We start from the raw sequence: 22,504 nt of genomic DNA, 5'->3' as shown, positions 1-22,504 counted from the left end.
CGCAGCAGGAAAATATAAACTTTTAACCCTTGAACAACACTGGTTTGAACTGTGCAGATCCATTTATACTCAGATTTCTTTTCAATAAATATCAATACATGCAGTGCTACACAATGCGTGGTTGGTTGAATCTGCTGATAGGGAGGGCCAGCTCTGGGACTTAAGTATTGTTGGATTTTGGTATCTGCAATGGGTCTGGAAACAGTTGTCCACAGAAGATTATACTTAGGAATCAGCTTAATTTGAATGTGTTGATCTATATGAAGAAAACACAAAATTTATACAGACATATAAAAGATTTTTATTAAAAAAAATTTATTTATTTGGCTGCGCCAGGTCTTCATTGCGACACGCAGGATCTTTTAGTTGCGGCACGTGGGATCTAGTTCCCTGACCAGGAATCAAACCCGGGCCCCCTGCATTGGGAGCGTGGAGTCTTAACCACTGGATCACCAGGGAGTTCCTAAAAGAAGATTTTTAATAAAGAGCAGTGCCATGCTTCTGTATTGGATAACTCAATTATGTGAAGATGTCACTTGAAATTAATTTGTAAATTTAATTCCAATAAGGATGGAGTATGGGAAAGAAACTTATCATTAGAAGTCTAATATTCACCTGGAAGAATAAGCAGGCAATAATAATAAAATACATTTTTAGGAAAAATAATTAGTATGGGACTTGTACCATTATAAAGTGCATTATAAAGCCACAGTAATTAAAATATTATAGCCCCGGTACAAAATTAATGGGTAAAGTAGCTCAGAAATAGTTCCAAATATACGTGGGACTTTTAGTATATGATAAAAATAGCGTTTCAAGTCAGAAAAAAATGGACATGCAAACAAGGTATTAGAACAACTGAGAAAACAGTTTTTATTGGGAGAAAACAGTGTTAGATCTTGATCTCATATTGCATTCTAAAATAACTTTCAGGTTGTTTAAAGAGTAAACTATAAATGTGGTTTTTAACTTTAGAAGATTCAAGCCTTTACTAAACAAGCAGAGTGATTTTTAAAATACAGTAAAATATATTGTGGTATCTTTTTTGCCATGTCTCTTTCAAATACATTACAGCATTCTGTGTATTAAATTTTTAATGTTTCGGTAACTAGTACTCACTCAAATGTTCTGATACCGATTTTTGTTGTCCTAGTTTTAAAAGTCATATACATGATATTAACAAATGTAGAAAAATTGAGGTATTTATATTTAGAATTTTTTAGATTTCAGTGCTAAGGTATTAACTTTATAAATAGAGCAGGAATAAATTATTTTGTATATGTAACAATCATATGCTCTTTAAAATTATATCATGGATTATGGTTTTGAGAATTTATTTGTATTTGGATATGCTATTAATAATATTTATATCCTGTGACCTTAAAAATTCAAATTCAAGTTTTAGAATTTATACTACAGAAGATAACAATACAAATACATAAGTATGTACAAGGATGTGTATTGCAGCATGTTTTTGTAATATAAAGAAGTTGAAAACAGATTTGTTTATTAGTAAATAATTAAATAAGTCATGGGATTATACTTATAATTAATTACACCTGTTAAAAAGAATGAGCTTGCATGCAGCTCAATAACAAAAAAATAAACAACCCAATCCAAAAATGGGGAGAAGACCTAAATAGACATTTCTCCAAAGAAGATATACAGATTGCCAACAAATACATGAAAGAATGCTCAACATCATTAATCATTAGAGAAATGCAAATCAAAACTACAATGAGATATCATCTCACACCGGTCAGAATGGCCATCATCAAAAAATCTAGAAACAAGAAATGCTGGAGAGGGTGTGGAGAAAAGGGAACACTCTTGCACTATTGGTGGGAATGTAAATTGATACAGCCACTATGGAGAACAGTATGGAGGTTCCTTAAAAAACTAAAAATAGAACTACCATATGACCCAGCAATCTCACTACTGGGCATATACCCTGAGAAAACCATAACTCAAAAAGAGTCATGTACCAAAATGTTCATTGCAGCTCTATTTACAGTAGCCAGGACATGGAAGCAACCTAAGTGTCCATCATCGGATGAATGGATAAAGAAGATGTGACACATATATACAATGGAATATTACTCAGCCATAAAAAGAAATGAAATGGAGGTATTTGTAGTGAGGTGGATGGAGTTAGAGTCTGTCATACAGAGTGAAGTAAGTCAGAAAGAGAAAAACAAATACAGTATGCTAACACATACATATGGAATCTAAGGGATTAAAAAAAAAAAAAAAAGGGTCATGAAGAACCTAGTGGCAGGATGGGAATAAAGACACAGACCTACTATAGAATGGACTTGAGGATATGAGGAGGGGGAAGGGTAAGATGTGACAAAGTGAGAGAGTGGCATGGACATATATACACTACCAAACGTAAAATAGATAGCTAGTGGGGAGCAACCGCATAGCGCAGGGAGATCAGCTCTGTGCTTTGTGACTGCCTGGGGGGGTGGGCTGGGGAGGGTGGGAGGGAGGGAGATGCAGGAGGGAGGAGATGCGGGAATATATGTATATGTATGACTGATTCACTTTGTTATAGAGCAGAAAGTAACACACCATTGTAAAGCAATTATACTCCAATAAAGATATTTAAAAAAAAAAAAAAGAATGAGCTTGAACTATAGGTCTTTCATATATTTTTGACAATTGAAAAAGCAATTATAGAATACTATGTACAATGAACACAACTATATTTAAACTGTATACACACACATACACATACATGCATATACGTAAACATATATGTGAAGAAAAATACATACCAAATGGTTAACTCTGTTTATCTTTGTGGGTGGGGGAGGTAGTTAGGTTAAGTTCCTTTTTTTAGTAGATATATACTATTTATAATAACTTTTAAAATTATTTAATAATTGAATATCAACTATTCATATTTATAGCTAAGGATATTTGTAAAATTAGAGGTAATAGTTGGGGTACAGAGGAAGAATAGCTTTTTAAGTTTCCAGTAAATAAAAACCAAAAATCAATCATTATTAAAATTCAGCAGTGGAAATAAAGGAGTTTTGTGGGTTTTTTTTAAGTTCCTATTTTGTTTATTTTGGAAGATAAGTCCTTTCTGTCACCACTAGAATGAAATTGTGGTTTTCTTCTTTACATGGTAGTATATTTATTGAAAGTATTTACCTCCTTTTCTGGAGTACTTCTCAAAGAGGACGTAAAATTCAGTCTATTTTTCCTCAATCTTGTGGCCTGCTGAACTCATTAGCGATAATGAGGTGGTAGAAGGAGATGTTGTAAGTAATATCAACAAAACAGCCCCTTTTGTTTATACTTTCATAAGAGACTTGGGATAAAAGGGAACTATTAAAGGGAGATTCAAATGTTAAAATTTATCCCTAAAAAAATTATTTCCGGAGAAAATAACGTGGGCATTGCTTTAACTTTTTATACTTTATTTGAAGCTTAATAAAAATGGAACCTACTTTATTTTTCAGGTACTTTGTAAATAAAAACCATTTTTATTATCAGTAGCTATTTAGGTTTCTTTTTTTTTTTGACTTCCAGAGACTTGACTTGACTTAGTAGGAACTCTCAGAGCAAGTGCTATATAGCAAGCCTGGAATATTTTTAGTCTTCTTTTTTTCTTTTTCTTTTTTGAATTTCCTGTTTGTATTCTTCACCTAATTCTTTTTTCTTTTTAATTTATTTTTGGTTGCGTTGGGTCTTTGTTGCTGTGTGCGGGCTTTCTCTAGTTGTGGCAAGCGGGGGCTACTCTTGGTTGCGGTGCGTGGACTTCTCCTTGCGGTGGCTTCTCGTTGTGGAGCATGGGCGGTAGGTGTATGGGCTTCAGTAGTTGTGGTACGTGGGCTCAGTAGTTGTGGCTCGCGGGCTCTAGAGCACAGGCTCAGTAGTTGTGGTGTACAGGCTTAGCTGCTCCGCGGCATGTGGGATCCTCCCGGACCAGGGCGCGAACGCGTGTCCCCTGCATTGGCAGGCAGACTCCCAACCACTGCACCACCAGGGAAGCCCCTAGTCTTCTTGCTAATGGGAATTTTGTAGCTAGCTTTGAAAGAGTGTTCTCTACATCATAGCCAGGTAAGCCTTTCAAACCTTTAATCTTATCTTCAGTCACTTTCCATACTTAATGTAGACTAGAAGGTCTTGTTTATTATAACATCAGCCCATGCCTCTCTCTCTCTGCCCTCAACTTCGCCCCTTGCTGTCTGTGCTCCTAACCACTTGGATATTCTTTCAGATTCTACATCTTCCTATGTTATTTTCTTGCCACAGAACCTTTTTATATGCTGTTCCCTCTTTCAAGAATGTTCCTTGGGCTTCCCGGTGGCACAGTGGTTGAGAATCTGCCTGCCAATGCAGGGGACACGGGTTCGAGCCCTGGTCTGGGAAGATCCCACATGCCGTGGAGCAACTAGGCCCATGAGCCACAACTACTGAGCCTGCGTGTCTGGAGCCTGTGCTCTGCAGCAAGAGAGGCCCGCACATCGCGATGAAGAGTGGCCCCCGCTTGCCGCAACTAGAGAAAGCCCTTGCACAGAAACAAAGACCCAACACAGCCAAAAATAAAATAATAAATAAATAATAAATTAATTTTAGAAAAAAAGAATGTTCCTTCACTACTCCCCTTGACTCCTACTGATCTTTGATATCTCAGTTTAAGTGCTACCTCAGAGAAACCTTCATCAGCACTAGGTTCCTTTGTTTTACGCTTTCATGTACCTTTCCTTCTTATTCCTTATCTCTTTGCAAAAATGTGTTTAGCCTCCTCTACTAGATAAGTGCCCCATTAGAGTGAGTCTACATGTGATTCTGTTTACCGTTGTATATCCAGCTCCTAGCATAATGGCAGGTATATAGTTTTCGCTTAAGAAATACTTATGGGGGACTTCCCTGGTGGTCCAGTGGTTAAGAATCTGCCTTCCAATGCAGGGGATGTGGGTTCGATCCTTGGTCAGGGAACTAAGATCCCACATGCTGCGGGACAACTAGAGAGCCCGCGTGCCACAACTAAGATCCGACACAGCCAAAAATAATAATAAATGAAAGAGAGAAAGAAAGAAAGAAAGAAATATTTATGGAATGGATTGATGAATTTCTGACTGAATCTTTCCTTTGCTTTTTGGTCAGTTGCCTCCTTGGGTTCTTTCTGAGAAGCTTCCAGGGGCAACTGCCTTAGGATATTTAGCCCATTATTTATAACTGAAAGTTATAATGTACGATGGATCTAGGCTTGTTATTTTATTTTTTATAGTTAAATTTTTTTTAAAGAGGTGTAATTTGCATAGAGTAAGATACACAGTAATCATAATTATGTCATGGAGTCCGTTTTTAGGTGAAGTACTAGGTTATACAGAGTATTTAGTACCACTTAACTAATTGGTACTTGAAAGAAAAAAAGAAAATTCTGACAGTGATTTGAACAATCATTGTAGTAAATATAGGAACCTTACAAAATGACTTCTTTGAAGGACGTTATCATTAGGAAGTGTGGTTGTGCTCTATTTCATAAAGTTATTTTTAAGAGTCTCATTTCTTCACGAGTTTATAACTTGGGAGTCCATATCTATTAATGGGCTTTAGTGAATCAGTGAACTTCCTGAAATTATTTGTAAAATCATGTACATGCAGGCATCATATTTATCTTTTTCTGAAGTAGGGATCAGTACATAGTTTTGCTCAGCTATCAAAGGGGGTCTGTGACTTTGTGCTTTTGCCCCCCCGCAAAAAGGTTAAGAACGTTGTTTTATATCATGTATATTATAATTTGTATGTAGAGTTAGTTCATCGATCCTTTTTTTTTCCCCCTTGAAGTTCATTATGGAACACTTCAAACCTATAACAAAGTAGAGTGAATAGTGTAATGAAACTTGTATACCAGTTAGCTTCAGTGGTTATCAACTTACGACCAGTCATATTTTATCTATACCCAATGCACTCTCCTCCTTTGGCTACCCTCATCCCGATTATTTTGAAGCAAGTCCCAGGGCTTCCCTGGTGGTGCAGTGGTTAGGAATCCACCTGCCAATGCAGGGGACACGGGTTCGAGCCCTCGTCCGGGAAGATCCCACATGCTGCGGAGCAACTAAGCCCGTGCGCCACAACTACTGAGCCTGCGCTCTAGAGCCCGTGCTTCGCAACAAAAGAAAGCACCGCAATGAGAAACCCGAGCACCACAACAAAGAGTAGCCCACGCTCTCCGCAACTAGAGAAAGCCCGCGTACAGCAACGAAGACCCAATGCAGCCAAAAATAAATAAATTTTAAAATATATATATTAAAAAAAAAAAGAGCAAATCCCAGATATCATTTCACCAGTAAATATTTCAGTGTGAATCTTGTAAGAGATAAACAGTATTTTAAAAAACCTAACTATAGGGACTTCTCTGGCTGTCCAGTTGCTAAGATTCTACGCTTCCACTGCCGGGGCGGGGTGGGGTGGGGGGGCGTGGGGGACGAGTTCGATCCCTGGTTGGGGCACTAAGATCCCACGTGCCACACGGTGTGGCCAAAATAATAAATAAATTGTATTTAAAAAATAAATAAGTAAAAAGCCTAACTATAATACCATTATCAAATATAAAAGTAACCTATCATAATTCCTTGATTTAGTATCATCCAGTATTAAGTAATAAGTCATGTTTAACCTTTTCCAATTGTGTTATGCTCTTTTTTATTGTTTGAATCGGAGTCCAAATAAGATTCATACTTCGGTTCTTGATTTTTTTTAACATATCTTTTAATCTGCTGTCTCTTTTTTCCTCTTGCGATTTATTTGAATAAATCCACCAGTCCATCTTAAGAGCATTTGCTACTTGAGAATAAGGGGCATTTCTTACTCCTTTTTGTACTCCTCGCTTACATAATCCTTGGTATAGTGCATTATATATGGATATTTAGGGAATGAGGGGGGTTAGAAAATCTGATTTCTTTTTTTTAGATAGAAATTTATTATGGAATATGACACATATTGTCTTTTTGATAAATATTGTCTTTTTAATAAAGGAACTTTCATTTCAGTTGCTTTGGAGACATTTCCCTCCCTGCCCAAGAAATTCCTTCTTTCTTTTGGTTACCTTTTGAACCTTAAATTTAAAACCAAAAACCTTCTGTTGTTTGTCTCACTTAAATAATACATACCAATTTTTTTTTTTATATTTCAAAGTTACATAATTAGAATATCCTCAGTAATCCTTCCCTAAGAGGCCAACACTTAATAGTTTAGTATATATATTTTTCCTCCTAGCTTTTTCACATTTATATGATTTTTAGTGGAATTATTATAGGTTATATACTGTTGTACAACTTGCTTTTTCTATCTGGCCATTTTTCCATTTTAGAAAACATAAATCTACCTCCTTCAAAGGCCTTATTTCATATTATATATATATATATATATATATGTTTAAAACCCGTTTGCTGTACATATGACCCTTGATTTCTAACTTTTTTACCTTTGTAAAGATCTGTCACAGTGTTCTATTATGTATAACTTTTTCCAATTGTATGTGCCAGTTGTATATTTGGTAAAAGCTCTAGGCATAGACTGTGCATTTGTCTTGGGTAATGTGCAGTTTGATTTTACTTAGTAAACTTGTTTTTGCTACTTTGGAATATAATTGGAAAATAGATTTCAAACGTATCATTAAAAATAGAACTTATTTCTTATAAACAGTTTTGTTTTAATTGAACACTAGTCTAAAAGTAAACCTCCTTATCTAAAATATACACTAGATGAGTTTCTCCTTTAGTGAAAGGCACACATCATTTACCTTTGATAGTTTCTGTAAGTAACACTGTCCTCAAGTTCAGTGCCTTTTTCTTTCAGAGAGAAAAGAGGAATAGAAGATAGAAGAAGATGCTGGGATCTGAACGTGGCGTTGTGGAAGAATGGTTATCAGAATTCAAGGTAAACTGGATTGAGGATAAGAATGTGTCATATGATTCTATATATCAGTAATTCAGTTATACATGTTCATGGAAAAACTGAAACAAAAGTTATGAAGTAGGAATGGCAAAATATGAAATAACATGTTTCTATAGCTGCACCTCTTTAAAAAGGCACTAATGTGAATAATGGCTAGAAGGTAACGTGAAAATGAAGCTAGTAAACTTGTTTTTGCTACTTTGGAGTATAATTGATATGGATTGATATCAATGGATTGATAAGGTGATATATACATTTTAGGATATATTCAATAAAAGAGGGGAAGCCTCCAAGCTTTAATAAGGCACAGAAATGAGATTTGTGCCTTATATTTTTATTTCCTGCGATTAAAAAATCACTCATTAATTTGATTGAAAACTATATAATTTATAAACACTATGGAAATAAGTGTTTTGTGAACATAAAATACAAGAATTAGGGCTTCCCTGGTGGCGCAGTGGTTGGGAGTCTGCCTGCCAGTGCAGGGGACGCGGGTTCGAGCCCTGGTCTGGGAAGATCCCACATGCCGCGGAGCAACTAGGCCCGTGAGCCACAACTACTGTGCCTGCGCGTCTGGAGCTTGTGCTCTGCAATGAGAGAGGCCGCGACAGTGAGAGACCCGCGCACCGCGATGAAGAGTGGCCCCCGCTCGCTGCAACTAGAGGAAGCCCTCGCACAGAAACGAAGACCCAACACAGCTAAAAATAATAAATAAATAATAAATAAATAAATTTATTTAAAAAAAAAATACAAGAATTAAAATATATCCCACACTCAGGGACATCCCTGGCGGTCCAGTGGTTAAGGCTTCGCCTTCCAATGCAGGGGGTGTGGGTTCGATCCGTGGTCGGGGAGCTAAGATCCCACATGCCTTGCGGCCAAAAAACCAAAATGCAAAACTGAAGCAATATTGTACCAAATTCAATAAAAAGACTTAAAAAAAATGCACACCTCATTAAAAACAAAAGAATATATTGCACACTAATTTTTTAGACCAGATTATAAGGTGACTCATTTCAGCAAATCTTGGTGTAATGTGTGATTTCTAATCATTTCTCATTGTTGAGTAGTTAGAAGAATTGTATAATATCCTAACTAATTTGTTTTATTAGCTCTCGTGGTTATTTCTTAAATTAATTATTTTTACTTTTCTTAGTTGATTCAATTATAAATCTTTTCAAGAGAAACTCATAGAAAATAAAGTTTCTAACTTCTCAAATATTAAGTTCACTTTTGGTTTCCTTTGATGTTTTCTTTTAGGCATTACCTGACACTCAGATCACCAATTATGCAGCAACTTTACACCGGAAAAAAACACTGGTACCAGCCCTGTATAAAGTTATTCAAGATTCGAATAATGAGGTAGGAAGGTTTATAAGAAAAGTAATTTTAATGTAGTACATAATGAAATATGTGCATTAAAACACATACATGTAAGTTTTGCAGTTTTCCTTCTTTTTTTTAAATCCTTCCAGTGGGCTGGAAAACTTTCTTTCTGCTATTTTTCATTCTGATAGTTGCTTTGGCTTTCCCCATGACCTCCCTCTCCATATTTTTAAATGTTTTGATTAAATTTGTTCCTGTTGAGGACAGTATGTTTTGATTCTTGATTTGAGTGACCACCATCTCAGTAGATTTATTTAATTTGAAACTTTTCTCTGTTTCCTGTTCTGGAATGTTTCCTTTCCTGGAGTCCAAATTTTAACCATATACTGATTGAGATTTATTAATTTTAAATATTGTTTGCAGTCCTTTTATTGACAGTAAAGAACTATGTGTAATCACTCTAATCAGTGAATTCAGTCAAACTGGTAACATGAAATGATGCTGCTGTAAGTTTAGCTTGAAAATGATCAGAGAAAGCCTAAATAGTCAGGATCAGTAAACTTAAAATAACAGTTTCCTATTATTTAGCCTGTACTAGAAGGGAAAAAAAGTGCAGCTATTGGCTCTATGTGTTAACTTACGCAAAATACACACATTATCTTTCCATTAACACAACAGTATGACATACAGTTTTATCACCACTGGAGTCATGTATGCTTTAAAATGAAATGAAAGGAACACACAGGAAAGTAGCTTCTTATCTTCCCAGATACAGCCTCCAAGAGTGCCTCTGCTGTGTACTGGAGTGAGTTTGAAGAAGTTCAGGTAATCATCTCCTAACCAGCAGCTTAACTTAAAGTGCATCTTCATTTTTGTACTATCACTAAAAGCTTGCTTATTGACCTCTTTCTTTCCTATCTTCTAAACTTGGATTGGCTCTCAGTTGGGCTTGCATCTGTTGCTATTTGTAGCAGCAACCGCAGGATTCATTTGCTTCTTTTTCTCTTGCTATGTATTTTTGAATGTTTTATAACTTTAGGTATGGTAATGGACATATATGCATATCCTTCTTGGTCAGGAGTTTTCAAAATTCTGTGTGAATATTGAATGTATGTATCCCTTGTTTTGCACTGTCTTAACATTAAGCTTTGCTTATTAAAATGCATTTGTTTTATGCTTTCTCTTTAAATTGTAAGCTCTTCATGGGCAGTGGTCATATATTCTATATCTGTTAGCATATATATCTGTTAATTCCCTAGAATCCAGTATTTCATCATGTGCGTAATGAACACTTAATAAATATTAATTAGAAGAATAGTGAAATACATGGAATTCTCTGGCGGTCCAGTGGTTGAGACTCCACGATTTCACTGCCAAGGGCACGGGTTCAGTCTCTGGTTGGGGAAGTGAGATCCCGCAAGCCACGCGGGCAAAAAAAAAAAAAAAAAAAAAAAAATCACCGGGGGAAGAAAAAAGAATAGTAAAATACAAAATGAGATTCTAAAATGCTATCATTTTCATTAGGACTCACAAGTATGTAAAATGTATTGGCTTCCTTTTTTTCTTTTATGCTTTGGAAGCTGTGATATTACAAGAATTAACTCACTTTATATTGTCATACTTCATAATACTAATGTGTGAGACTTTGTCAAGGCTAGAAATAGAAAAATTACAACTTGGGAGACTCAAGCTCAAGACCCAGCAGTCATTATAATCAGCCAGTTACTAGAGCAGGTCTGTCTTTCCATCCTTTCTCCTGTCAGGTCATAAGATTCTAACCATGCGTTCATACTTCAGAAAAACAGAGTGTTAAGTTCCGTAGAATCTCAAAGCAATTCTGGACTTCAGTTCTAGAAGGAGAACCCTTTTAGTCCTGATTTTGTTATATTCTGAAACATAAATGTATTATTTACTTAATAAGAAACAATTTTGCCTTAAATGCCATAAAAGTTCTTAAGAAAGTATATTTCCTAGAAGTTCTTTTTTTGTGTTTTGTTTTGTTTTTTGGCCATGCCACATTGCACGGCTTGGGAGATCTTAGTTCCCCAACCCGGGATCGAACCCGGGCCACGGCAGTGAAAGCGCTGAGTCCTAACCACTGGACCACCAGGGAATTCCCAAAGAAGTTTAATATTACATATCATGGCCAACCTGTACTACAGCTCAAGTTTTAATCTCTAGACCAACATGTTGCTTTATTTTTCTCCTTTCCCTCCTTCCAGATCCCTTAGTCACTCTAGCAGTTCTTCCACTTCAAGGAGACCATTAACCCTATTGCTTTTTTATGATTTGATTGTCCTTCTGCCTCCCTTCAAATGTCTCACTTCCTTCAAATGTCTCACTTGCCTCTTTTCTTAGCTAAATTTTCTTGATCCATCATTACAGTCATTCCCTTGCAAACATTCTGAGCTCCTTTGCCTTTCATTCCCTTAGTTCATATTCTTTGGGCAAAATCTCAACACTGGATAAAACCCAGCCATCCACTTCATGCCTGTACCTGAGTGGTTGAACGTACCTGGAAAAAACACAATTTTGTTGACTTTTTCCATTTAAATGCAGGACTAAAAATCATAAATGAGCACATAATATTTCATTGGTACACTGTCCCAGTGTTCATTTTATACCTTCTCTTTCCTCACACTTACTGCCCTTCCTCCTCATTTTCAGTTTGCCTTCTGTGTCATTATAGAAGAAGAACATAGTTGGAAACTCTATTTTCCCATTCAAATCTACCACTCTACCAGCATCTCTACCCACACTCTCCTGCCGTTTCTGCTGTTCGGTGGATGAAGTGTCTCAGGTTGTATCAAAGGCCATTTCTTCCACTTAGGCCTGGATCCCATCTTCTCTAACTACGTCAAAGATTGCTACTGCAGTTATCCCCTCCCTTTCCTCTGTCACTGATTTTTTTTTTCTTAAAACAGCAGTGTTTTTTTTTTAATTAATTTATTTTATTTATTTATTTTTGGCTACGTTGGGTCTTCATTGCTGTGTGAGGGCTTTCTCTAGTTGTGGCGAGCAGGGGCTACTCTTCATTGTGGTGCACAGGCTTTTCATTGCGGTGGCTTCTCTTGTTGCGGAGCACGGGCTCTAGGCGTGCGGACTTCAGTAGTTGTGGCACGCAGGCTCAGTAGTTGTGGCTCGCAGGCTCTAGAGTGCAGGCTCAGTAGTTGTGGCGCACAGGCTTAGCTGCTCTGTGGCACGTGGGATCTTCTCGGACCAGGGCTCAAACCCATGTGCCCTGCATTGGCAGGCAGATTCTTAACCACTGTGCCACCAGGGAAGTCCCTTTCACTGATTTTTTTTTTCCCTTTCTGATGAAAGGAATATGATAAACAACAATATTCCATTTTTTTAAAAACCTTTGATTTGCCTCCTATTTTATTATCTACCCCATTTTTCTGTCCTTCTTCCCAATGAACTTTATAAAGTATTGCTTATTCATAGTCTCTGTCTACTTGTGCCCGTTTCCTCACCTCATATTTTTTCTTTAACCTACTCATATTTGGGTTCAGTTTCCATTATTCCACCCAAACTGCTCTCAATGCATTCATCATATGGCATGCCTCTTAGTAATTATCATGTCAAAACTATTTGCTAAGTTTGGGGAAGGTGTAAATTATTCTTAAGCTTTTTTTTAAGGAGATAATGATTTTTAACACCTTTTGCTGTGGGTGATAGCGCCATTTAGGGGAGGTCATTTCTGATACTGAGAAATTGAGAACATGATGGCATGATAACATATGCTTAGAATTAAAGATTTTAACAGAGCACATTGGCAAGTTTTTAACAGTCTTATTTTGCAGTGGAGCTGATGAAAATTTACTGGATTGCCAGCCACTCCTCCTCCATCCTTTTAAAAAAAAGCAGAGTAATAATTTTGGTAACTGTATTTCTTTGCAGTGCTTATTAAAATATAGTCTCTACATGCCAATATACTTGCTGCTGAGGAAGGAAAATAAGGTCTTTAAAACATAGACAAATTGTAATTGTACCATGGCCAATGAAATTTAGAGAAGGCAGTTTTAGAGTCTTTTACTAAAGAGGAAAGTAGATTTGAAACATGGACATATATTTTTAATACATAAATTTATGAGAGCAACAATGTTTAATTGTCCTAAGGAGCTGAATATTGTTGTCAGTACTTTAAAAAGTTGCCAGCAGTTGACCATTTTCAAAAGTTTATTACTTCATTATTGTCACTACATGGACTACACTATTTGTAATTAAACAACGCTCACCTCCTCCTCCACTTCCATCCTGGTATAAGAAATGCGGTATAGTGAGAACATCAACTTGGTGTCAGAAGATCTGAATTCTGGTGTCTTTCTCCGCTACTAATTTCTGTAACCTTGGGCAAATTGTCTGACTGGTCTAGACTTCAGTATAAGGGAGAGTTGGAACGTTTTTTAATATTTTAAATCCTATGAGAGTGATTTCATATAAAGAGCTTAGTAGTTACTAGACTAGGTGTGTAAATTTTTTTAGCTTTAGAGTTGTTAAGAGCTAAGCTTAAGTCATCTAAGTATATTAACTGTACAATCAACATAGGATTTGTTGACTTTTAATTTACAATTTTGAAAGTAATGACTTTATTCTGGAGTGTTAGATTATTACAGACATATATAACTACATTCAAACAGATATACAAGTGTATATATGTATTTTTATAATCATTCAGAATAGAAGTAAGCATATAAATTACTGAATCGTTCCTTTTTTTTAAAAGCTAGTGTTACACTATTATATATAAAGTAGATAACTAATAAAGACCTACTGAATAGCACAGGGAACTCTACTCAATACTCTGTGAGGACCTATATGGAAAAGAATCTGAAAAGAGTGGCTATATATATATATATATATATATATATATATATATATATATATATATATATGTATAACTGATTCACTGTGTTGTACACCTGAAACTAACACAACATTGTAAATCAACTGTACTCCAATAAAAATTTTTTTAAAACAAAACAAAAATAGCTAGTGTTAAATTTTTTTATCGTTTCCTCTCAGTGTTTTATCTGCATTTTAAAATCATAGCCAGTTTTGTGTAGTCTGCAGTTATTCTAACAAAACCAGTCTAAATTAGCAGTACAAGTTTAGGGGAAAAGGGGAGGTTTGTCTAAACTGCTCATTTTCTTCAGTTTTTAAGATTATGAAGTTCCTTATAAGTCATATTGTGTGATATCATATGAAAAATTATCCAGTTAAACATTGGAAAAGCTATTTCTGTATACTTATACTTCCTCCTTTTCAAAATCTTTCCAGTAAATATAATTAGTAGAATTTGTCAGTCTTAAAACATAGAAGTAATCTGTTTTACTTGTATGTATTTAAAATATTAACTAGCATTTTGGATGTCCAAATATTATGTATTGCCAAATAATTTGTTTAAATCATAGTCTTAAGTTGAGATTTAAAGTTTATTTCCAACAAGATTATTTGAAATTATTTTCTTCCAATAGAAACTTTTAAAAATGGAGGATAGTAAGGGTTGGTAATAACAGTAAAGGAAACTCACTAAATATAAAGTAGTACATTGGTTAAAGAACTAATTATCTAATAAGTTTAATAGTACAGTGTATTGAAAGATATGTTGATATTATCTGGGCACAAAGTACTTCTTGCAGTTACTGGATTGGTCAGTTTAATGTGTAGTCTCTGAGTATAAATAGAGATTGAGGTTTTGGTTGCATTGGTTCAGAATAAGCAAAAATTAATGTTGAGAATTTATTTTTAAAATATTATACAAGTATATGTGCCTAAAAAAAAAAAAAATTACAGTTACAGCCAAAGGAATGGAAATAGCTGATGCACTTTATTTTCTTCTTAGCTCCTGGAGCCTGTCTGCCACCAGCTGTTTGAGCTCTACCGCAGCTCTGAAGTTCGACTTAAGAGGTTCACACTGCAGTTCTTGCCAGAATTGATGTGGGTTTATTTACGGCTTACAGTTAGCCGAGACAGACAGAGTAATGGTTGCATTGAAGCACTTCTTTTAGGAATTTACAATTTGGTAAGTGGAAAATGGTAGTTTGGGAAACTTAAAGTATTTTTTAAAGTCCTCTGAAATAATACTTGAAGAATATTTAGAGGAAAATAAATTTAAATGTCTCTTGAATAACTTATTTGAGTTAATTAAATTGAGTACAGAGGTGTTTAATAAGTAATTGCTGGTAATGCATTTTATAAAGTAGGTGAAACTATTATAATTGATAGCATTATTAATATTTTATGGCTTATTTTTCTAATTATTTTGTTTGACTAATATTTATAAATGCCTTGCATTTAATTTTTTTAATTTATTTTTAATCATTTGATAAAACATTATGTATTTGATACTACATTATTTATGAAACTTTTTTCTTCTAAGGAATTCTTAAGTACCTTAAACATTATTATTCTGTTTTTTTTTTTTTCCTCATGGTGCCCAGTTTAGAACATTGGTATTGAAATTCCTGCCCTTTGAATTCTTATATTCTGTGTATTCACTCTAAACAGACACTCCACATATTAAAGTTAAGTTTGTAGTTGAGAGGTACCTCAACCAAAGTACCTCACAAAACATTGACTCTCACAAAAAATAAATATTCTTCTGCACCAGTGCTCATTCCTCTTAAGTATTATCCCTTAAAAAATCATTAAAAAACATTTCCATCACTAGAATCTGAAGGACGGAGCCTGGCCTGTGGAATCACTTGTATTTTGTTCAAAATCAGGTCCTGTCACTTACTGGCTGTTTTAAATTTAAGCAAGTTACTTAATATCTTGACTTCAGTTGCCTCATCCTGTAAAACAGAAATAAAACATTGTTAGTAGGATTAAAAGCGATTAGAAGAACCCAACATGTTTCCTGAGGTGTTTATCGAATGTTTACCACTATTATTATAAATAGTAGTAGTAATAGTTGTATCACAATTAAAGATGAGTTTTTTTAATGAAAAGCTGGTGTAGGTATAAAATTCTTTATTTTGCTACCTTGCCTGATTTTTTATTTTAAAGTAGGAAATTTGTTTCACATATCACTGTGTTTCTAGTGCTTAGCAAGGCACTTAGTAAATGTTGATTTAATAATTGAGTTTAGTGTTTTAGATTATGTTTGACATTAAGCTATCATTTGTCTTGTTTAGTGTAATAAAATTCAGTAGTGGGACAAATGAAGCAAAAAATTTTGTATAGTGGGATGCCTGACAAGTTCTTGACAGTACTTGTTGGTGCTATGGTTTAATTATCTTTCGGTGTCTCAAAAATAGTGTACTGTTTTAAAAATGCTCAATTATATATCAGAAATGTAACGTCAGGTTTCTGTCTTCTTTTAATTCCCTTGATACCTGTGTTCTCTCTTCTCTGTGGTTCTCGATTTTTCTTACCACACTGGATTTCTTTTATATATTCATTTCTCTTTTTTCTTCTTTTCTCACTCCAACACTTCTCCCTTGCTTCAGTAGCCCAAGAGAGAGTTTTATATTGCCCTCAACTTAAAAAAATTTCATAACATTCTTCTCCACAGATATATACACAGATATAAATAAAAAGTATTTGGCTTAGTTTGAAATTTAGGAATAAAAATTAAAATTTTATTGCCTAACTTAAATCAGGCCCATTCATCTTAGCATAGATGTTCTCTGAGGCACAGTGGCCCAGATGTGGTGGTAACTATTTTGCCTACAGAGTAGTTAAATGATCTTTCTAGGGATTTTTAAACCATTTTCCTGCCAAAATTAGAGGTATGGCCATTGTTCACATGTAATTGGTACTCTCCTATGACATATGAAACCCCAAAACTAGCCCTATAGGGAAGTTCTTTTGGGTTTGTGTCTTGGTGATGATGGTTGTTTTTTTTTCCTGTTGTTTCTTCCTCTTATGCTGTGCAACTACTCAGTCTCTCTCTGACTACCTTCCTTCTAGGGCAGTCTTCTCTGTCTGGATTTTATGCCAGTTATGTATACTAATATGAGTTTTAAAAGAAACAGACTAAAGACAGTAGAGAAAAGGAGTGATGCAGGAGGAGCATTTCCCCTCTCTAATTGCTGGCGTCTGTAGGCAGTTTTTTTTTTTTTTAAACCTTATTAGATCTTTTATTATTTTATTTAATAGGATCTCATATCTATTTTTTTGGGGGGGGGGTGCTGCACTGGGTCTTCCTTGCTGCCAGCAGACTTTCTCTAGTTGCGGCGAGCGGGGGCTACTCTTCGTTGGTGGTGCGCGGACTTCTCATTACGGTGGCTTCTCTTGCTGTGGAGCATGGGCTCTAGGCATGTGGGCTTCAGTATTTGCGGTGCGTGGACTCAGTAGTTGTGGCTCATGGGCTCTAGAGCGCAGGCTCAGTAGTTGTGGCGCACCAGCTTAGTTGCTCCATGGCACGTGGGATCTTCCCGGACCAGGGCTCGAACCCGTGTCCCCTGCATTGGCAGGTGGATTCCCAACCACTGCACCACCAGGGAAGTCTGTAGGCAGATTTTTATTGATACCTGTAGAAGATTGGCGTGCCAGAGACTGTAGAAATAGATGCTGTTGACCTTTCCAGTGAAAGATAAAGTGCTTTTAAAAATCACAGGAATGGTTTTGTAGTCAGTAAAAACCACTTAAGTATGAACTTATGATTAATCACTTGGACTACTATTAATTATGTTAATATGTTGCTTATTTCAGGTCATTAATTTATTGCTGAATAATTGTAAGATTTTCTTTTAGTTAAGATTCATCCTGTGTTACAACAGTGTTTTCCATTTTTTTTAATGAATTTATTTATTTTATTTTTGCTGTGCGCGTGCTTTCTCTAGTTGCGGTGAGCAGGGGCTACTCTTCGTTGAGGTGTGCGGGCTTCACATTGTGGTGGCTTCTGTTGCGGAGCACGGGCTGTAGGTGCACAGGCTTCAGTAGTTGTGGCTCACGGGCTTAATTGCTCCGTGGCATGTGGGATCTTCCCTGACCAGGGCTCGAACCTGTGTCCCCTGCATTGGCAGGCAGATTCTTAACCACCACTGTGCCACCAGGGAAGCCCTGTTTTTCATATTTTAATAAGTGTGGGTTTCTTGGCTAAAACCTTTAATTTTAATTTTTATGTGGTGATTCTACCTTTCGCTTTCTGAGGAACCTCCATACTGTTTTCCATGGTGGCTATACCAACTTACATTCCCACCAACAGTGTAGGAGGGTTCCCTTTTCTCCATACCCTCTCCAGCATTTGTTATTTATAGACTTTTTAATGATGGCTATTCCGACCAGTCTGAGGTGGTATCTCGTAGTTTTGATTTGCATTTCTCTACTAATTAATGATGTTGAGCATCTTTTCATGTGCCTACTGGCCATCTGTATGTCTTCTTTGGAGAAGTGTCTATTAAGGTCTTCTACACGTTTTTCGATTGGGTTGATTGTTTTTTTTGTTTTGAGTTGTATGAGCTGTTTGTATATTTTGGAGATTAAGCCCTTGTCTGTCGCATCATTTGCAAATATTTTCTCCCATTCCAAAAATATGGAACACTTCACGAATTTGCATGTCATCCTTGTGCAGGGGCCATGCTAATCTTCTCTGTATCATTACAGTTTTAGTATATGTGCTGCCGAAGCGAGCAGTGATTTTAATCTTTTAAACTCAGTCATGTTTCAACTAAAAGATCTGATCACTTGTAATCTCCCTAGCCTGTATGTAAACTTATCATGAAATTTGTGTGCCTACTTCATGTTTTTGTTGTCATGGTGTATTTGATTGATTGTAGTATTATATCTTTCAGTGTCTCTCAAAGGATAACTCAACTACCTAAGTGTACAAATCTGCTAATAGGTTAGAAAAGATACACTAGGGTAATAATATTTTTATGTATTACTATATCTAAACATTCTCCTCAGTTGCCAGTGATATATTTGTTAAGAAAGCAGTTATTATTTCTTTTAATATAGTCCTGTGATTATTTTATTATCTCTGCATTTTTTTTTAACCATAGGAAATTGCTGATAAAGATGGGAACAATAAAGTTCTGTCTTTTACTATCCCTTCCTTATCCAAGCCTTCAATATACCATGAGGTAAGTAAGACTGCAAAGGTAGAATTTTTAAAAATTATGTTGAGTAAAAGTCAATTTCTTACTAGAGATAAATATTCCTAACACATCTTTACTGATTTGTTTCTTAATGGAGATGTTTGTTATTAGTGATATAAAGCTGAGCTGTTGTCAAGGGAGACAGAATGTAATTAATGGAAAATTTTCCTCTAGTTCTGGTTTATTTCTTTTTCATTCTTCTACCAGTATCATTTTTGGTCTTTTCTTTCAAAAATATTCTTTTAATTTTTTTGTCTTCTGTATTAATTAGAAATCATCTATGTTAGATTGATTTATTTTTATTATTTTTTAGGAAAATAATTACACTTCTGATTTTTGCTTATATTTATTTGGTTGAAGATTGTGAGAACACTGATAATTATATAGGTAGATGACTCCTGTTGAGCTGAACTCCTTCTGCCTGCTCTCTTTAAGGATATAGGCTTTGAATCAAGCTTCTTGTCTATAGTGGCCTTCAGTGCATAAACTTGTGAGGAAAGTGCTTAAAGAAACTTTACCAGTAGTCTAAAAATTTAAATCCATTTTCTTAGCAACAAACAGTATCCAGTTGCCTCATAGCTCTATGCAGCTATTTATTTTCTTAATTAATTCCCCTGGGACTTTGTTTTGTGTTGAAAATAGAATGCCTCCTATTTAACCAGGGCTGATTTTAGCATAGAACATTTCTGAGTAATAGATTTTAACTGTGTTCCATGTATCAAGTTATAAAATAAAATGGAGGGTAGTGAAAAGTTTACAAATGGATGGTTCTTCTAACTTTAGAAACATGAAATCAATTATATCACTATTAAAGAGACATTTGATCATAGTATTCTTGTTTGTGTTCCATAATTATAACTCTCTGCACCTTGCTTTCTTCAGTGTGGAATGAGATTAATGAGAGCACCAACCTTCCTGAAGTTAGAAAGACCTCCAGGTTTGAATGCATAGTCCCCAAGAGTGCTCTGAGTTCTGGAAACAAACAAATTAAAGTTGATGCATTTGTAGCCTTTATTCTTTTCAGCAACTTTTCTTATTCTGTCCTAAATATAGATTCATTCCATAATATTTCAAAAAACAAAGCAGTGTATTTTTAGTTTTATATAATGTCTAAATATTTTTTAAAAGGAGCTGTAGAATGTATATAATAGAAAAATGGAAGAGGTTTTGAAACGGAAGAAATGGTCTGAAACTGTCTTTTGATGAGACAGAATTAAATATCCTCACATGATATAGATTTTTACTTCATTTTAGAGACACAGTCTCATACTTTACCTTGTTTTTGTAGCCCTCAACAATTGGATCCATGGCTTTGACAGAAGGGGCATTGTGTCAGCATGATCTCATCAGGGTTGTTTACAGTGATCTTCATCCGCAGAGGGAAACATTCACTGCACAAAACCGGTAATGGTCAAAACTGTAGACAGTAAAAATTGTTAATTTATGCTTAATAGTTATCTACAATTATTTTGGTTCAGGTTTGGTGTGAGAAGAGGCAAAAGTTAAATATGTCATACTAGTGAAATACATCATTGCAGTGAAATACTCATCCATAAACCTAGCAGCTCTTTGTTGATCAATAGAGAGTTGTTCACAGGGGCCCATCTAGGTGATAGGTAGGATCTGGCAGATTGTCAGGTGGTGCCAAAGTTGGCCCTAGGGAAAAAGAGGTTTCCTGCCTCCCTGCTTATGAGTACTATAAGTACTTCTTTCCATTCCCTTGGTAACATGTTTCTGCACAAACCATTTGCACCTTATTATGGAACTCTTCTGGCACTTATAATGGGACTCTTCTGGCACTTACTATGGAAATCTTCTGGTGTTTTTCTGACATCACCCAAGATATTATGGGTATTTCAGATTTTAGGATTATTTTATGTTTCAGTCATGGGGGCAGTCTCACTTCGTACCCATTGGTAAGCAGGTTGTCTCTCAGATAGAAATTTTCTGGTCCCAAATCCCAGAAGTTGTTGCTAGGTGGCACTTACTGGCTTCTGCCATAAGCTCAAGTCTGTATTCCACACAGGGCTATTGTTCAGCAAATTAATGACCTTGTAGGCTTGGGCAATCTTATTGATCCCAGTTTAGCATGTTCAATTAATATTAGAGGAAGGATGGATGGATTTACAGGCCTTCTGTTTTACAATACTAGATAGGGGAAGTGTTCCTCAGACACAGACACAGTATCTGTTCCCATAATGCATTCAGGTAAATGAGACACAGTCACTTCACATAAAGTTCACCCAAACTTTCACCTTAATCCTATCAATCATCGCAGTCTTATAGCCTTTCAATCTAGCCATTACCAACAAAGAGAGCCTGTGTCACCAGCCCCCACTCTAAACAACTTATCAGGTATGACATAGGTTACTTCCCAGAAGCTGAGGGCAAAGGCTAAAACTTTCTTTGGGCAAGGCCAAATTTTTTACCATACATTGCCCTGCATGGTTATTGTGAGAAATAAATGAGATGATGCTTAAAACATGCTTAGCACAGTGCCTGGAACATAATATATGTTAGTGATAGTATTATTATTATTCTTTTTTACAAAATGTTTATTTATTTATTTATTTGGCTGTACCAGGTCTTAGTTGAGGCCTGCGGGATCTTCGGGATCTTCGGGATCTTCGGGATCTTCGTCGCGGCACGCGGGGATCTTTAGTCGCGGCATGTGAACTCTTAGTTGTGGCATGTGGGATTAGTTCCCTGACTAGGGATCAAACCCAGGCCCCCTGCATTGGGAGTGTGGAGTCTTAGCCACTGGACCACTGAGGAAGTCCCGATACTGTTATTTGTTATATAATATTTTATGTTCATAGTAAAGTAGTACTCTTATCTTATTGGTTATAATATTAGAGTTATGGAAGGACTATAGGATCAAGCAGATTTCTAAATTATTGACGTTTGATCAAGTGCTTCAGTCTAGAATTCCAGTTCTTCTTAAGGGTCTTTCCAATATTACACATATGATAGAAAACACAGTGGCTTTCCTTGTTTCCTAACACATTGGAATTCAGCTTTAGTGATTGTTCTTTATTAGCCATCAGGGTGCTGTATAACACCTGGAGAAGGCCTTATCCCAACTTAAAGTAACAACTTAATTTTTTTCTATACAGTTATGTTCGGGTACTCAAATCATTTAATAATAGAAAATGTATATTAGAACAGTGGTTCATAAGTACTGTTTGCAGACTAGTTTGCATAAA

The 22,504-nt window shown here is 35.7% G+C and overlaps 1 protein-coding gene and 1 non-coding gene across 8 annotated transcripts in view; one reads left to right on the top strand and one right to left on the bottom strand.

Annotated features, from left to right (window-relative positions):
- The window catches only part of FAM126B (family with sequence similarity 126 member B), a 77,542-nt gene that overhangs the window by 22,474 nt on the left and 32,564 nt on the right, over positions 1-22,504 (top strand). For 5 of the 7 annotated variants that reach the window (XM_036857843.1, XM_036857847.1, XM_036857845.1 and 2 more), the window contains 5 exons: positions 7,822-7,902; positions 9,181-9,282; positions 15,095-15,274; positions 19,203-19,283; positions 20,587-20,702. In XM_036857843.1, coding sequence (XP_036713738.1) covers positions 7,852-7,902; positions 9,181-9,282; positions 15,095-15,274; positions 19,203-19,283; positions 20,587-20,702 — 530 coding nt within the window. In that variant the 5' untranslated portion in view covers positions 7,822-7,851. Of the gene's footprint in view, positions 1-7,821; positions 7,903-9,180; positions 9,283-10,015; positions 10,072-15,094; positions 15,275-19,202; positions 19,284-20,586; positions 20,703-22,504 lie in introns of those variants that run through there. The other 2 variants (XM_036857849.1, XM_036857848.1) reach the window with 2 other exon arrangements.
- On the bottom strand, positions 18,728-18,834 carry LOC118898625. The gene has a single exon (XR_005020769.1). It is a non-coding gene; the product is annotated as a U6 spliceosomal RNA (small nuclear RNA).

This window comes from Balaenoptera musculus, chromosome 7 (genome assembly GCF_009873245.2).
Source record: "Balaenoptera musculus isolate JJ_BM4_2016_0621 chromosome 7, mBalMus1.pri.v3, whole genome shotgun sequence".
Taxonomy (NCBI): Eukaryota; Metazoa; Chordata; class Mammalia; order Artiodactyla; family Balaenopteridae; genus Balaenoptera; species Balaenoptera musculus.
The sequence above is the reverse complement of the archived record's forward strand: the minus strand, read 5'-3'. Positions and strand labels throughout refer to the sequence as shown.